Source organism: Cuculus canorus, chromosome 5 (assembly GCF_017976375.1).
Source record: "Cuculus canorus isolate bCucCan1 chromosome 5, bCucCan1.pri, whole genome shotgun sequence".
NCBI lineage: Eukaryota > Metazoa > Chordata > Aves > Cuculiformes > Cuculidae > Cuculus > Cuculus canorus.
The window spans coordinates 13,221,430-13,235,743 of NC_071405.1; the positions used below are offsets into that span (position 1 = coordinate 13,221,430).

Here is a 14,314-nt window from a genome sequence, read left to right on the forward strand (position 1 = left end):
TCGCAAAAATCAATGTAAAATAAAACAGTCTCCTGTGACCGTATTTTTAAGCAGCAAAAAAAAGACAGAAGAATTACCTCAATAAATTTTCCTGGAGCTAGATGCATTTTTATCACAAACATAACTGGGATCCAGATAACCGAGCAGGCCAGCATCAGCCATCCAAGCACCATGGACCAGCCTGGGTAGTGGTAAGCTCCATAAGTCATTGGTTCCCACTGGTAAAAACTGAAGCAAAGAATAAACTGGAAACAAGGAAGGGAAACAAATATGTTAGAATAAGAGAAACAAACCTGCTATGCAACAAACGGTAGGTATCCACACAGAGTTGGAATACATGGAATACAATTAAAAGCAAGTACACCTAAGGCAGGGCACTCCAACAAGCAGTAATAAACAGGTCAGAGCCCGAATCTACTGAGTTTCATACAAATCTTGCAAAAGCCCACAAAAATCACTGTATTTATGCCAGAAGAATTGAAATTAGAAACTTGCCCCTAGAGTAACATGCTTTATTACATGGTCTATTGGCAGTTTTACCTAATGTGATTATGCTAAGTTACTCCATTTTACTTACTGTATGAATAGCAATACATCTGCTTACATTTGTGCATAATTCAGTAACTTTTGGGAAATGCTTGTGCTTGCAATAATTGCACACAGAAGATTTATAGCAGTATAACTAGGTGAAGGCACATATAAAAATGATCAGTTTTATTTCCAGAGATGCAGAGTAACTGAAAGTCTAATATTAGACTATCCAAATGTATCAAATATTAGCTTTACAGAGGCAATAACAGAAAAGAACGTATTGCTTGGTTTTGCTTTGTATTTTTTCCACTGCATAAAAATTGAATTATGACTGATTGGTGTCAATTTATTTCTCACCAGAAGTTCACTAAATATTACATTTGGAGGGAACAACAACAGACCAGGCAAGCTTGAACTGACCTCATTTGCTTTCCAAATTTGCTTTCCTAAAGAGGCAACACAATTTCCCATTCCCTGGTTGTGATTACTGGCAGTAGCTAAGAAGGCAAGTCTGATCAGTAAGGGAACCGACCTACTTGCAGAAAAGCTTTATGATTTCCTTCAGAAGTGCAACAATAGGTCTAAGGCAGCATCTTGGAAATAGCCATTGGAAAGAAAAAAAAAGTGATAACCCCCCCCCTTGTTTTTAACAAGGCCCTCAGGAGAAAACTAAATACATTGCTGTTGATGTTATCCTAATGCTGCAGATTAAACTGGGCTATGTCTTCAGACTTTTAAAAATAGATTTACAAATGATATCTATATATCATCACAGTCAAACAACAGTTGCCACTGGATAGGTAAGAGAGATCTACCTGTTTCTCATGGACAGCAATGATATACCTCAGTGAAGACAATCAGTAAAGAAATCTACGCTTGAAAGTCAAACATACTCATGATGCCCATTGCAGAAATCGCTTCTGTTGTAGAAAATTTCCTCACAACTCAGGATTTTGTTGAGCTCAGTAAAACTCATTCATCCCCATGCACATGCATTCTTGTCTGAAAAAACTAAACCTTTTCAGTTTTCAGGACAAAAAAAACCCCAACTCATTCCTGAACTAACAACACTAAAAAGAAGTTACCGACTTACCACAGAGCCTTTTTCTTCCCCCAAGAAATGAAAGATTTACCAACATTTATGCTGCATTAAAGAACAAACAGAAACTGCCCAGCATGTAAGCCAAAATATACCTTCTCTGAAAGAAGAGACTGCAAAGGTCTACAGAGTCACTGTTTTGCTTCTTCACCCCTCCCAGCTGATGCCATATTTGATTACTGTTGCAAAATGTGCATCTTATCAGAAATTCTAGTACCTTTTCTTGTTTCGTGCAAAAAAAATCACTGAATACTTGCAGGAATTATTCAGCATTGCTGCGAAATGATGAGTTTTTAAAATCCTACGCCAATACTGAGAATCTTGCTGCCCATGTGGTCCAGACTTGAGGAATTTCAGGCTGAAGTATGTTCTCTCAAACATAAAATACTGGTGAAAGAAGTCTCAGTTGTTTGATATTTGCTTATCAGTCTGAAGACTTTTGAAACTGCTAAAAGAATTATTTAATTCTTGTGCCAACACGTGATATGCAATTTAAGATTGTAGCTGTACTTAGGTTAAAAAATGCAAAGGGAACACCGTGTTAGAGAGCTAGATAGTAGATGCAGATACAGTTGTTATAATTTGATAATTGGATTTGGGAAAAAACACGTAGCAATGGCAAAATTGAGACTGTTGCATTTTTTATACTAAATGGCACTCTAAGTTTGAAGTAAAGAATAACCTCGGAGATATGGGTGGGAAGAAAAATAAAAATAAACATAAACAAACACGGTCGTCTTTTCAATGTAAAGACCTTCTTTCCCGAACGACGCTCCCACGGGCAGATGCTGCCCCCTCGCCCCCCACCGCCCGGCACGTGCGGCGCCGCCAGCCGCTGTCGCGCAGCGCCACCTGCTGGTGACAGTGGGAAGCGCCGCAGCCCCCGCTGCTGGGGAAGGGAGAGTCATAGAATCACTAGGTTGGAAAAGACCGCTTGGATCATCGAGTTCGACCATTCCTATCTGCCACTAAACCATGTCTCTGAGCATCTCGTCTATACGTCTTTTAAGTACTTCCAGGGATGGGGACTCCATCCCCTCCCTGGGCAGCCTCTGCCACTGCCCGATGACCCTTTCTGTGAAAAATTTTTCCCTGATATCCAGACTGAACCTCCCCTGGCGCAGCTTGAGTCCATTCCCCCTTGTCCTGTCCCCTGTCACTTGGGAGAAGAGGCCAGCACCCTCATCTCTACAACCTCCTTTCAGGTAGTTGTACCTGAGGTCTCCCCTCAGCCTCAATGCACGCTCGCAGCCCAGAGAGTCAACCATGTCCTGGGCTACATCAGAAGCAGCGTGGCTGGCAGGGTGAGGAAGGGGATTCTGCCCCTCTATTTCTCTCTTGTGAGACCTCATCTGGAGTATTGTGTCCAGCTCAGGAATCCCCAATACAAGAAGGATATGGAATTGTTGGAACGGGTCCAGAGGAGGCTACAAAGATAATCAGAGGGCTGGAGCGCCTCCTATATGAGGACAGGCTGAAAGAGTTAGGGTTGTTCAGCCTGGAGAACAGAAGGCTCCAAGGAGACCTTATAGCGACCTTCCAGTACCTGAAGGGGCTACAGGAAAGCTGGAGAGGGACTGTTTACAAGGGCTTGCAGGGATAGGACTAGGGGAAATGAGTATAAACTGGAGAGGGGCAGATTTAGGCTAGACATAAGGAAGAATTTCTTCACCATGAGAGTGGTGAGGCACTGGCAGAGATTGCCCAGGGAAGCTGTGGATGCCCCATCCCTGGAGGTGTTCAAGGCCAGGTTGGATGGGATCTAGTGGCAGCCTGATATAGTGAGAGGTGTCCCTGCCCATGGCAGGGGGGTTGGAATTAGATGATCTTTAAGGTCCCTTCCAGCCCTAACTATTCTATGATTCTATGATTATCTCGAACTTAACTATTTCGACCTTTGCAAAAATATCTCCTTCTTTGCACGTAAAACTTTGTCATTCTAATTGCACAGAGACATAGAATTGTCTTGCTGGAAAAGACCTTTGAGGTCGAGTCCAACTATTCCTGTCCACTACTAAACCAGATCCCTGGGCATCTCACCTACCAATTTTTCAAACACTTCTAAGAATGATGGTGACTCAATCACCTCCCCAGGCAGCCTATTCCAGTGCTCGACAACCCTTTCAATGAAGACATATTTCCTAATATCCAATCTGAACCTTCTCTTGGTGCAACTTGAGGCCATTTCTCTTCTTGTCCTATCACTTGTTACTTGGGAGAAGAGACCAACACCCACCTCACTGCAATCTCCTTTCAGGCAGTTGTAGACAATGAGAAGGTCTCCTTTCAGCCTTCTCTTCTCTAGGCTCAACAGTCCCAGTTCCCTCAGCCTCTCCTCATAAGACTCTTCACCAGTTTCATTGCCTTTCTCTCAGCACATAAACCTTTCCAAATTATGTTTCTCAGATTAGTTCATGACTCTAAGAGTTGGTTTTTCTGTTGTTCAACCTTAGAATAGATCGGAGATCTTGTGTTTTCTTCTCCCTCTCTCTGTGTGTTTGTATGTATCTACATACATATTACTCACACACACATGTACACTATACTCCAAAAATACTGGTATGCAACAATATGTCACACCAGCATTTTGCACAAACAGGTAAAGGATATCACAGCGTCATGTGGAGATTCCTTCTCTACCAAAATTACCACTATTTATGCTCCATTTTATCTGCTACACACCTGCAAGAACACACATGCATACATCAGCATCCAAGATCTAGTTACTACCACTAAGAAACATCATAAATAATAAAGAAATTACAACAACCCTCTTTGGAGGGGACATTAAAAATTTCTTTCTGCTTACTGTTAAAATAGTTGGGGTCACAAATGCCCAACAGACTCTCCAGAATTTACTTGGCTGGAATCCGATCATCATTTCGATATCTTCGCAAAATCTTTGCAAACCTGTAAACAAGCAAAGGTAAATGCAATTAGATGTGAAAGAAATCAGTTGTCATTTGCAACACAGTCCTTGTGACCTCCCTTGTGTCTAATTAATTACAAAAACAAACTCTGTCTTGTTGGCTGAAAACTTCAACGAAGGATCTAGCCACACAGTAAAAAAAATGAGACTGTTGTGGCAGGAACCGTTCTAACAAGATATTTACTTGCTAAGGATTAAAGGAAAATTGAGCTTCTACATAGAGATTAAGTGTTAGTTTGTTTTGGGTAAAAGCATTGACAGCATGTACAGGTCAGCTGCAATTATGTGTATACTTGTTATATTTCACTGTGTAGATGAAACATTAATATCTGAATACCTATTTCAGCACAGACATCTTTACACCTACTATGTGACTGGGATACAACTGAGTTGCTCAACATTGAAACTGATAACGTCCTGATATTTTTCAACTGAGATGTAAAAGATACCTAGAATTATTAGAGAGCATCTCCAAATATTTTGAATTTTATTCAATGTTGTTCGAACAAACAGATCGACTGACACGTTTTTCTTCAGATTATTGTATTGATTGTATCCATAAAGTTACTTGAGTTAATAAAACATAAAAGATTGGAAAAACAGTATTTCAGTCATCTCTGCAGCTCTCTCCCTGGCCGTGCCATGCAGCTGGGAAAGGTGTGCTGGCCCAGCAGCAGCTATTGCTGATCCAATAAAAGCCATCTGCTTTTCAGCTGTGTTCTGCAAAGCTGTTTAGTTAAATGGCCTCTACTCAGTACAACTATTAGTAATTTATCCAAAAGTAATAAAAATAAAATCGACATTTGTTGCAGCTTTTCTAATGATAATACGAAGAGGGAGGTCTGGGGTCCAAGGCTGAGCTCATCCATCACGTAAACATCTCAAGTTAGGGCCAGTTTTATCTAATAAAGCAGGTGATTGTCTCTGTCATTTAGAATTTACAAATCATTATTCTACAGCATTTAGTCTAACCTGTATGATGTGAGGACAGGAATGAAGCTTAAATATTGGAGAGAAGTCATTGAGTGAGGGAAGAAATACTTGGAACCAAAGTAATAAACTGCTTGTTCTTCTTATTACCCTCACACGCGGTCGCTGCAGCTGCTGAATGTAAGAAGGAATAATCCTCCAGCTTGATCCACCTCATTTTGAAGCCTTTCTGTTTATATCAAGGAGAAATAAGTCTATCCACCTGACTGTTCCAAAAATTAAAAAGGTGAAATATAGCAATGGTTCATTATTCTTCCGATGCACCTCAAAGAGAGCAGCAAGGTCAATTAGTACTAGGACAGCCCTAAAGGCTCAGCTCAGAGTAAGCCAGTTCAGGCAGAGACCATGTAGGAGAAAAGCTAAAAAAATGTGTTATAATAAGAAATAGAGAAGAAAAAAATCAGAAATTAAGCAAAAAGATGTTTTTTCAAGATCTGTATTTAGGAGAGGGGAGAAGTACAACCTGCAGAATGTTAAGCTTAGAAAACTAACACAAAGTGACCCAGATGTCACATTTTTTTCTGTAACTGTAATTTCTCTCCTTTTTTCAGTCTTTTCCACTGACTACAGCAAATGCTTTTCTTCGGAATGTCTCTTCTCTGTAAAATACATGAAATTTTTACAACATATGGAATCACTGCTCTTCAGCATCCATCCGACTCATCATGTGCTTCTCCATTTTGTAATAGAGCTTTTGGACTGATCATAACCCCCAGGGTCACTGTGTTATGGAGATCTTTACTGCAACTGAATCATTTGTCCCTGTTTTATTTACCTGCTTACTACAGTTTACTGCACCATCTGCAGCAAAAGGCTTGGGAGATGCTCACATAGCAGTCACACTTTCAACACGCTGTGGTGGGAAAAAAACTAGCTTTAAACTAATTGCAGCAGCACAAGGTATGGACGTAAGGGTCTCTCCATGAAGTTTAAAGATTATCCAGGGGTCTCTATTTCAGCCACACTTGCTGCTGCAAAGATCTACCTAAAGGGATAGTTACAGGGGATTCTGCTTCCAAAATTTATGTAGGCTTCATGCAAATTTGCACAGATTTGTTTGAAAACCCAACTAAAAAATTTAGTCTCTTCTTGGAATTGTCAGTAGATATTCACAGCTTCAGGAGTCTAATGCATATAAACAGATACAGGGATTACACAGTCCTCCACTCCTTCCCCGTGAAAGACTGAAAATAGTTTTGTCAAGTTACACAGAATAAGACTAAGAATGGTTTAGTTAACAGAATTAAATCTCGGGATATCCGGTTAGCCTCTCAGATCAGTCAGGCCTGCTGCATAACTTTGGGAAATAAACAATACATGATATTCCATATCTCAATTTCCACTCTCTAAAGTAGGATGATGTATTCATAAGTGCTACAGATATAAAATCCATTAAAAAGGAGAATGCAAACAGAGATAGACAGATCCTTCAATATTCTGCTACAGGTAAAACGTTCAGAATTATTAACACTCTCTACAAATACACTGCAGTAGTTACCACTCGCTCAGATGATAAACCTTCCCAACAACAGACTGAGAAAAAACACATCTAGAAGAAGCACGAATAAAGTTAGTCATACATTTTTGGTTTCCAACAGTGTTTTGCTCAAGAATCTTGATATTTAGCTTCATGTTACAATATGCAACAGTGGGAATTATCCTGATGATTAAATTAATACCTGCAGCTCTAAGCTATTCTTTACCAGTCATGCATCATATTCTAAACAACTGGAGAATAAACATCAATAACAGCACATGAAATAAAAAACATCATTGGATGTAACATTGACTCTACCGAAAAATAAATTATTACAAGGAAATAACCAAGTGTGCCTCTTTTTAATTTAAAAATCTCAACAAGCTCAGCAAGCAGAACATGTAACGAGAACTAAAGACAGATTTATTTCATCATAAAAGCACCTGCCACTATTGCGCCAACCTGCTTGCTATGAAGAGCGCGTGTATACAAAGAAAGGTGGCAGTGAATTGTAAAACAGCAATTGTCAGAGCTTGAAAACTTATTATGCCAATTTTAAGCAGTGCTTGAAGGAATATAACAAGAGCAGCAGCTTTGCTTGTATTAACAACATGCAAATCACAAATACACAGGCTGTATTCCTGTAAACAGTCCTTAGAAAAGTAGTGTTAATGAAGTAGAAGTAGGTATGATATGCTAGTCAAGCGGATAATGATTGCAAAGTAAATCTTTCCTTTTTCTTCTAATATTGGAAGCTCTTCAGTCTACCAAAAGGTTAATTCCAGGGAATAACCTTTGAAATAGTTTATAACAAAGGCTTTACTAACATCTGTTGATTAACAATCAGTTGGTAGAGAAAAAATGGAAAGAATGATTTGTAATAGGAAGATCTTTTCTACGTCTGATTACATTAAAGCAAAACGTAACTAAAAAAAGTTCTCTATTGAAGTCCTTTTGCAGTGCTATAACTATTCTTGCATCGGTTTATGTTTTTCATAAAAGTTAGTGTTTCAAGCAGTACTAACTTTGTTTGACAAAGAAAACACTAGCCAGAACAATTTTGCTTACAAGCCTAATAAAAGTTGTTCCACAAAGGCAGGCTTGTAGTGCTTCTGCCACACAGTGTTCAGAGCCAGTATTTGCCCCCTGTTTGCGTTCACCCTTATTTAAAAAAGTATAGAACAAAGAAATTCTACAGATTTAAGTAGGTTTGGGGTTATTTAGAAGTATTCTAAGCAATGGAGTTTTGTCTTGCACACTGATGGTAATGGCTTTAAAGGGGTCAAACTTTGGAACAGCCAGGTAATGCCATAGATGCTGCTGGCCAGGAAGAGTGACAACATCTAGGGCATTAGCACAGCACTGTGCAGGCATGGTCTCAGCAAACAGATGTGGAGAAAGAAGATAAATAAGTTCCAAGAAACCCATGAGCATTCTCACTTACCATCTCCTATGGAACTGCATTTTAGGAAAGCTGGAAAATTGGTCATCTTGGTTATCTGGTGTGATAACCAGACGCTAATGTCTCAGATGACATATACCTGGTGTTGTTCCCACAGGAACACATAAGTGTTAAACCTGGTGGTAACTGGGGGAGAGAATGAGGAAACCTTGCACGTCTGCATAGCAACTGAAGCATAGAGCAATGGCAAAGCTTGCCAGCATTGCTTTTTTTCAGATCAAAAGTTCTGCTAAATAAGTGCCAAAATCCATCTCTAGACTTCACTTCAGGAGATATCACAAAGCATTAAAAGCGGGTTCTTCAAGGAGACTTATTGAATGTAAAGATGATAGCAGTTGCCAATATCATTTCACTCACAAAGATTACACTTCTAAATCAACTCTACTTAAAACACTTACATTTCAGTGACATAAAAAATAAAAATAATTTTGATCAACTGAAATGTGATAGGTCTAAATCAACTTTTCTGTCAGCGTTTTGCCTTTTTCCACTGTATTCTGTAACATTTCCTCACTAGGTCACAAGTGACTTAGCTTTCAGACACTCAGGCCTGCTCCCTGAACTGGATGTCAGTGGAGGTAAAATACACTTCTGTATTTCCATGAAATCAGAGAAAACAAGGAAGGGCTCAATCCCTGTCCTGCCTATAAAGTTAATTTCTCAAGCAAGAGAAACAAATCCAACAAATTCTGCATGTTTTGAATTACATACAATTTTGTAATGCATTTATATTACGGAATGGACCCCATAACATAGGTAGATTTAGGTATCCAGTGCACAGGACTAGAGCCTAAGATCATGCTGCTATATATGCACCTTCAACAGAACATCTCAGGATTGTTTATGTCTAGCTGATAAAAAATTATATAATTAATTCCTGTCCACAGCACCAGTGGAAACAGCTTTATCTGTCCTCCTTAACACTGAGATTCAGATCTTCCTTTAATTTTGAAGGCAAGTCTTAAGTGGTACCACCACATTCCAGACGCTAATTAATCATCTGTTATGTAGGGAGATTTTTACATTACCACGACCATCTGAGATTACACATTTCCAGGAATCAGCCTCCTGAAAGTACTGTACAAATCTGGAAGCAAATCATCAACTAGTATCAACTGATGTTGCTATGGCAGCATCAAGGTAATTGCACTGCTGTATAGTGCTTTAATGTGCCTCAACATGGACTGATATAACGGGGTGTAATTAATTGGTCTGAGTAGTTGCGTAGTCTTCATTCTGTGTTATGGACAGATGGACTAAAGGGAAGGTTGGGCGTGTACATAGGAAATCAATCCTTCAGAAGTTGTTAAATGATACCACTTCTGGCTCAGGAAGTCTCTGACCCTAAAACTGTTGAAACACGAAAGAACCTCTGGAGAAGTGTCACTACATGCTCGGCCTGTTCTCACACTCATTTATAAGCATTGGCTTTAGGCCATCAGCAGGGAAAAGACGTTAGATTATATGAAAGTCTTGAATGCATATATTTAGAAGAATCCTATAGTAATGAAGTCCCTCTATGCTTCCATTCAAAATAATGGAATTCTGAGGCTATTAAAAGAAATAAAAAATGATAACAAAAAGAAAGCGTTACTCCTCTCCTTAATAATTTCGTGGTACCAGCTGCTTTACTATATACTAAAATGTTACTTTGACACAGGCTGTCCAATAATAGTATTTTTCCTTACCATATATATAGGAAACTCCAACGAGCTCAAAGATGGCAATGATGACAAGAGAATAAGAAGCTGCATAAGTGTCCACAAGCTGTAACATATACATTCCACCCTAAAGAAAAAAAGGATAAGAGAGCCATTACTCGTGGCACTTACCTGGTTGGTGTCTCTCTTCATAAGCATCACAACTCTAACTGGCACTAGGATAGGCAAAATGGGCAGGACCAGAGCCCAGGACACTCTGTCCCAAGAAAGAATCCAAACATAGACCAGAATGGGCTCACACAGCATTATAATTACTTCCTTCTGGCTGAATGAATATCAAATGCAATAAGGAAAAGTAGAGGGTACACCTAAGTCTGGTACCTCACACACTTTGGGAAGACATTGGTTTCAGATTAAGGACTGAGCTGCAACCAGACTTTCCACCAGCAGTGTCTCTAACTACTTACTGCATCAAAAGCAAAATCACCATTGAAACCAGGAATACTGTAACAGTGAGTCCAGTTTGTCTCTTTGGAAAGGATATAATGCCTTATCCTCAGGGCAGAGGTTAATTCAAGCGTAATTCAAGTGGAAGAATGACTGAATCCATCCTAGGCTTTAGAACAGCTAAGTTGGGCTGGTAGGTGATGAAAGAAAGAAAAAAGGGAGGGGAAGGATGAATGAAATAGTAAGATTGTGTGTGCATCTTCTTGAAATTGCTGAGTTTAATATGCCAGAGGAATTAGCAGACAAAAGACACTGACTGGTATCAATGGTAGATCATATTTCATTATTAACTCCAGAGCTAGCCAAGACTATCAGTATATATCAAATCTTGGAGAGAAAGCGCACAACTGGTGTGCATATTTGTATGACATATAAAGGTTTTTTTCTTAAGTTAATAACTAGATTACATTAATACTATGGAGATGTTTGGCTAGGGAAGGTTTAAAGTCTGATTCTCAGAAAGATTTGAACAGCAGAGCCTTTTCAATTCATCTAATTGAGAGCACCCATGAAAAAAAAAAAGGCTTTCAGGCTCACCTGGTATCTTTGTGTGTAGGGCAGAATACAGCTTAATCTTTTGCAACTTGCACAGGAGGTGAATGGCCACCAGAGGGAGAGTGGGGACAGACAGTGAGGCTCAAAGACAATGTTATTACCTGAGTGATCATAGGAAATCCCATGATGAAAAAGGCAATGCAGCACCCAAGAGTGAACAGTCCTTTGTGAGTACGTAAGTATTTTGGGAACTCATCTGAAACGGAGGTCACTATAGTCTCAATAGTGGCAAACTGAAAGACAACATAAAAGGATGCATTTCAGTGCACACAATGTACACAAAGTGTTTCAGCTGCCTGTGTTGGCATATGAGCCAGAATATTTTGCAATCTAGGTGTTAAATGCTCAGATGTCAACATCAAAGCTTCACCCAAATGATTTCAGCATTGATGACCTTACTTCAGTCCTCTTTTTTGAAAAATTGCAAGTAATCTCATAGTCCTCCAAACAAATCAGTAGGAAAAGCAAGGGAAACAAAAACAGTTTACCATAGTGTCCAATCCCAGTGTCAGAAGCATCAAAAAGAATATTATAGCCCAGAATGGAGAGAGGGGAAGCCTAGTTAAGGCTTCTGGGTAAACCACAAAAGCAATTCCAGGACCTAGAAAAGAGAAAAATAAAGGTTGTTAATGTGATGCAAGGTATCATATTATTGACTGAGTAGAAAAGAGGGAGATGTGAATAGTCATGTTTCAAAGTACAATACAATATTACTTTGCTTAATAAAAGTAAAAGCTATCCGATCCAGTCTCTCTTGGTTACAGAAATATTTAAAGTCTGCAGAATTTAACCTCACATGATTAATTCCTATTCTGGCTGTATGTTTCAAAACACTCAAATGCTCCTGGCTTTCCAAGCTCCAGATTACATATTTAATCAGTTCACTAATATACTGAACCAAATATGAAAGATAAACAAGAAATCATGCCCTGCAGCTGTGTTTCTTTCCTGCTCTATCATCAAATTTCTACCACTATCCCTGCCAATTAGCGATCCAGCCTTAGATCCACATAGCAGTCATCTCTACCTCAATACTGTAAGGATAAATAGAAAAGAAAATACTCAAACATCAGCACACAGCCAAATTAACAGGAGAGAACACAGCAAATACACAGAGCTGATACCAGATACAAGGTGATAACGATCACGAATCTAAAATACCCACAAGAAATTCTGAAATAATACACAGCAGAAAAGATAAGGAGATGGGGTCTTTTAAAGCCTTGACTGGGAATTTTCCTTTCACTGTTGTTTTGATAACTTGGGCTACAGTTTTTATTAATTGTAAAGAAAAATTATTTCTACAAGTATGTTTAGATTTGCCCGAGAGAAAAAAAGCTGTAGGAATGTGATTGCAGTACTACAGTAGGTGGCACTTCTTCACTACTTATCACAGCAAAAGGAGTGCCCACTTGAGGCACTCTGAAGGATGTTTCCTGTCAGGCCAGATACAAATGAGAGCCAAGTTGTTTCAGTTCCATGACCCATGCCACGAGAAAAGGTTCCAAACTCATTCTGTCCTGGCCATTTCTAATCTGGATTTTTGGATCCCATTTCCTACAGGTCCCCTCACTATTTCTGTTCAAAAGAGAACTGTTGCTGTCTCAGATATTGAGGAAAACCACACAATTTTAGCAGCATGTGAAATAACCTCCACAGGCAACTTGTGAAATATTTGCAATTCCTCTGACAAAAGGCAAATATGAGACTTAAAAACATTGTAAAAATAAAACAAAAACACCTAAACCACTGTATGTGACTCAGTAAATGTTGTTGCCTTTAAAACGTGCTGCAGAAAAATTGCTTTTTGGAATAGAAAACTGCAGTCTCAGAAAGGTGGTAGATACCCGATCCCTGTAAAAATCTCAAGGTCACATTGGACAGGGCTCTGAACAACCTCATATAGTTGAAGGCATTCCTGCTCGTTGCAGAGGAGTTGGACCTGATGACCTTTAAGAGTCCCTTCCAACTCAAAGTATTCTATGATTCTGTGCAGAACTACTACATATTCATGAACATGTTCTTGTCTCTTGATTAAAGATCTCTTCTTGACTATTAGGGAAAAGGGCTCTGTTTGCACTAGTTTCCTGCATGTAGAAGTTTAATTAAGTGTTGGAATAATGAGTTCCCATTAATCAACTTTTAGGTAAAGTTTAATTATAGAATAGGAAAGTGCACATCTCACCATCTTGGCCTCTCATAACTCTCCAAGTTATCACATGTTACAGATCATCAAAGCACAGGTAAAGAGTAACAGGGAGACAGGGAGGCTGGCTCCTATTCTCTCCACTCTCAGAGATTTAGAAGGGTGTGAACTCTTTCTAAAAATCTATTAACGCCAGGCAAACTCCAAAGGTTTTATATGTCTTGAAACAAAAAAAAAAAAAAAAAAAAAAAAAGCTAAATGATTTAATGATTTGAACTTTCATTTTAAAATATTGAAAATTTTCAGCAGCACTGTACTCTTAATCAAACTGAGAGCAGAACAAATACAGATTGTACTATCTTTCTCTCCATAAGAAGTGTTTTATTGTTCAATAAGCACAGGTGTTTTTCCTGAAAGGAAGATTGTATATGAAAAATATACTAAGTATTTCAGATTTATACTGCGTGTCCCTTCCCATTTCTATTAAAAATTTCATTCAAGGTTCTAAAAACCTGAAGAGAGATCATTATAATTTATGCTGTTTCCTCCTTCACTGCAGAAAGAAATACACTTTGAATAAAAAAAGTTGGGCAAGGACAATGGCTGGCTCTTTTTTCCACTTGCTGAGTCTGCTTTTTACTTCTGTTAATTCAATGCGCTAACTGCTAACTCAGTCTGCAATTGTGCCTAGTCTTCACTCTCTTCCTACTGTGCTATCATCTTCTATTATGAGACTAAATTTTCTTTCCCTCTATCACAGAGGGCAGTGAAGCCTCATCCTCATGAACTATTTTTAAATGGCCTGAATGGGCTCTTACAAATGCCCTGACAGCCCTACAATAAGATTGTTGTGTGACAGCTTTTTTCACATCCTCTTGAACAGCTGCTGAAACAGCTGGAAGCAGAGAGCTCCAGCCTGTGTCTAGGCACTCACTCAAAGACCACCAACAAGCACTC

At 39.0% G+C, this 14,314-nt stretch overlaps 1 protein-coding gene across 1 annotated transcript in view; it reads right to left on the bottom strand.

The window, feature by feature from the left end:
* The window catches only part of SLC6A5 (solute carrier family 6 member 5), a 33,634-nt gene that overhangs the window by 2,350 nt on the left and 16,970 nt on the right, over positions 1-14,314 (bottom strand). The window contains exons 12-16 of the mRNA XM_054067072.1: positions 11,700-11,812; positions 11,313-11,444; positions 10,177-10,276; positions 4,440-4,540; positions 78-245 (exon numbers count right to left, since the gene is read on the bottom strand). Of these exons, the coding sequence (XP_053923047.1) occupies positions 78-245; positions 4,440-4,540; positions 10,177-10,276; positions 11,313-11,444; positions 11,700-11,812 (614 nt within the window). The remainder of the gene's footprint in view (positions 1-77; positions 246-4,439; positions 4,541-10,176; positions 10,277-11,312; positions 11,445-11,699; positions 11,813-14,314) is intronic.